The sequence below is a fragment of the Grammomys surdaster genome, unplaced genomic scaffold (assembly GCF_004785775.1).
Source record: "Grammomys surdaster isolate TR1022 unplaced genomic scaffold, NIH_TR_1.0 607, whole genome shotgun sequence".
NCBI classification, from domain to species: Eukaryota; Metazoa; Chordata; class Mammalia; order Rodentia; family Muridae; genus Grammomys; species Grammomys surdaster.
This window is the reverse complement of record NW_021605026.1, coordinates 261,199-263,284: the sequence shown is the minus strand read 5'-3', so window position 1 is coordinate 263,284 and position 2,086 is coordinate 261,199. Positions and strand designations below refer to the sequence as shown.

The 2,086-nt window shown below is 49.6% G+C and overlaps 1 protein-coding gene across 2 annotated transcripts in view; it reads left to right on the top strand.

Annotated features, from left to right (window-relative positions):
• The first annotated feature begins 414 nt into the window (after positions 1–414).
• Positions 415–2,086, top strand: part of LOC114633391 (zinc finger protein 431-like) — a 33,164-nt gene continuing 31,492 nt past the window's right edge. The window contains exon 1 of one of the 2 annotated variants that reach the window (XR_003713199.1): positions 415–487. Coding sequence is in view for 1 of the 2 variants with exons in the window: in XM_028781975.1 (XP_028637808.1) it covers positions 485–487 (3 nt within the window). In the remaining variant the exon portion in view is untranslated. The remainder of the gene's footprint in view (positions 488–2,086) is intronic. The other variant, XM_028781975.1, reaches the window with a different exon arrangement.

Below are 2,086 nucleotides of genomic sequence, written 5' to 3'. Positions count from 1 at the left end.
CACAGAGCGTTAAAATAATAATATATATATCAACGTTCAGGGTAGGGGCCCGGCATGCAGGCCAACATTGTAATAGGTGGGGACTGAGATATTCAGAGAACCTGGCACACAGCAGTTTTGATAAATGGGCACCGCATTTCTTTGTCCCGGTTTGAGATCTAACACTCTCTGCCCAGGAGGAAGAAGAGGAAGTGTCTACTGAGTGCAGGAGAAGTGCAAGCTCTACTGTAAAGCCAGTCTTAAGACGTGCGCCAGCTCTGGACCTGAGGTGGGAGCCGGATATGGGTAGCACAGTGTCACTTAGGGACGCCACTCCTGTCACTCAGGCCTCAGTAGCCAATCAGAACCTCGAGACAGACCCTCTAGCCATAATAGGGCGGGCACTTCCTTTCAGCCATACTACCTCCGTTGTGAATCTGAGGAAAGCTGTTTTGACCGGCTTCCCGGAGCTGTGAGGAGAGCGGGCGAGCTGGGACTCCGGGCCATGGTGAGCGGGGCCGCCGTCCCACGCGGGGAGGATCGCGGGAGCCCGTGTGGCGTTGTCCCGGGGTGCGGGACCCGGCGGCGGGACGCGGCGCCCGGTGTGGTTCCGTTGGTTCACCTGAGGGCCCTGAATTCCCTTCACCTCCCACGTGGCAGCCGGACCTCTCAGTGCCACAGGTTCCCTGGCTGCGCCTGCGCACGGCGTGGGAAACGCGAGATGGCTTGGACACTGCCTTTCATCCTTCAGCGACGCGCATGCGCGGATTTTGCTGTCTGTGAAGAGGGGTTTGCTGACTGGCACAGCCAATTCTTTTCTTTAGCGTCGTCTAGAAGTTCCGCACTTGGCACCTGACGTGCAGGAGCAGGACCCGTCTGCAGTTAACTCTGCGCCGGTGTCATCACGTCTGTGCTGTCCACGCAGTCGCATGTAGATGCCACCGTGGTCCAGTCCCGTGTGTTAGGAAGACAGACCCGCTGTGGTTCCCTCCTCAGGTGTCAGAATTGACCGAGCATTAACTGTGGTTGTGTTCTAAGTGTTCTCTCACGTTCTGCGGGTGTCCGTGTTCTGTCTCAGACGGCGCAGTCTTTATTGCAGGGGTAGGGGAAGTGTTGAAGTCAGGTGGTGTCACTGTGCTGTTTATTCAGTCTGTGTTGTTCATGTTTCCCTTCATGATGACCTTTCGTCGTCGGTTTTCTGTCGTTCGCTGCAGAAATCGTTAGATTCTTTATTGGACATTTGTTTAATCTAGCTCAGAGTGTGTACTGAGATAATACTGAGACAATTCTTGTCTAGAGTCATAGGATTTTTCTCCTTTGATCAAGTTCTTTGAGTCTTTTAATTACAAAATTATAGTTTTGGCTACAGATATTTGTCATATTGTCATTCATATGTCTTCTGACTGTTTTATCCATGGTGACATGTAAGAGATATGGGTATTTTTAATTTACTAAGTTTACTTCATGTGCATGAGTGTTTTGCTTCCCTGTGTGTGTTCATCACTTGGTGTTTGACGTATATAGAAGACTAGAGAGGCCATTAGAGGCCCTTCACCAGGATCTAATGATAATTTTGTGTCATGTTAGTGCTTGGAGCCAAACCCAGGTCTTCTGCTAGAGCAGAACTCTTAACTGCTGAGCCATCTCTCCAGTCTTAAACTTGACAGACTTTCAGAATTTTGCATGTGAGTGTGCCCTTCACAGGCTGGAAACTGAGTGTTAAGGTGATTGAGGTTTGGTTAAAAGTCTTGTGTTTGAGAGTTGGGAGATGTCTCAGAGGTACTGGTGAGATTGGGTCAGCTAGAGTCAGACTGGTCTGTGGGTAAATGTATAGGGTACTCTCCTGATTAATGATTTATAAATAGTGCCCATCCCACTGTGTTTGGTGCTGCCAAGGGCTGGTAGTTCTGAGTTGTATAAGAAAGCAGTCTTAGCAAGCTGTGAAATCAGGGCAGTGTCTTAGTCAGAGCTCCATTGCTGTGAAGAGACACCATGACCACAGCATCATTTATACAGAAAAATCATTCAGACAGGGCTCACTTCCTGCTTTAGAGGTTTAATCCATTATTGCCGTAGTGTGGAGTATGGTTCTACACAGCAGACAGGG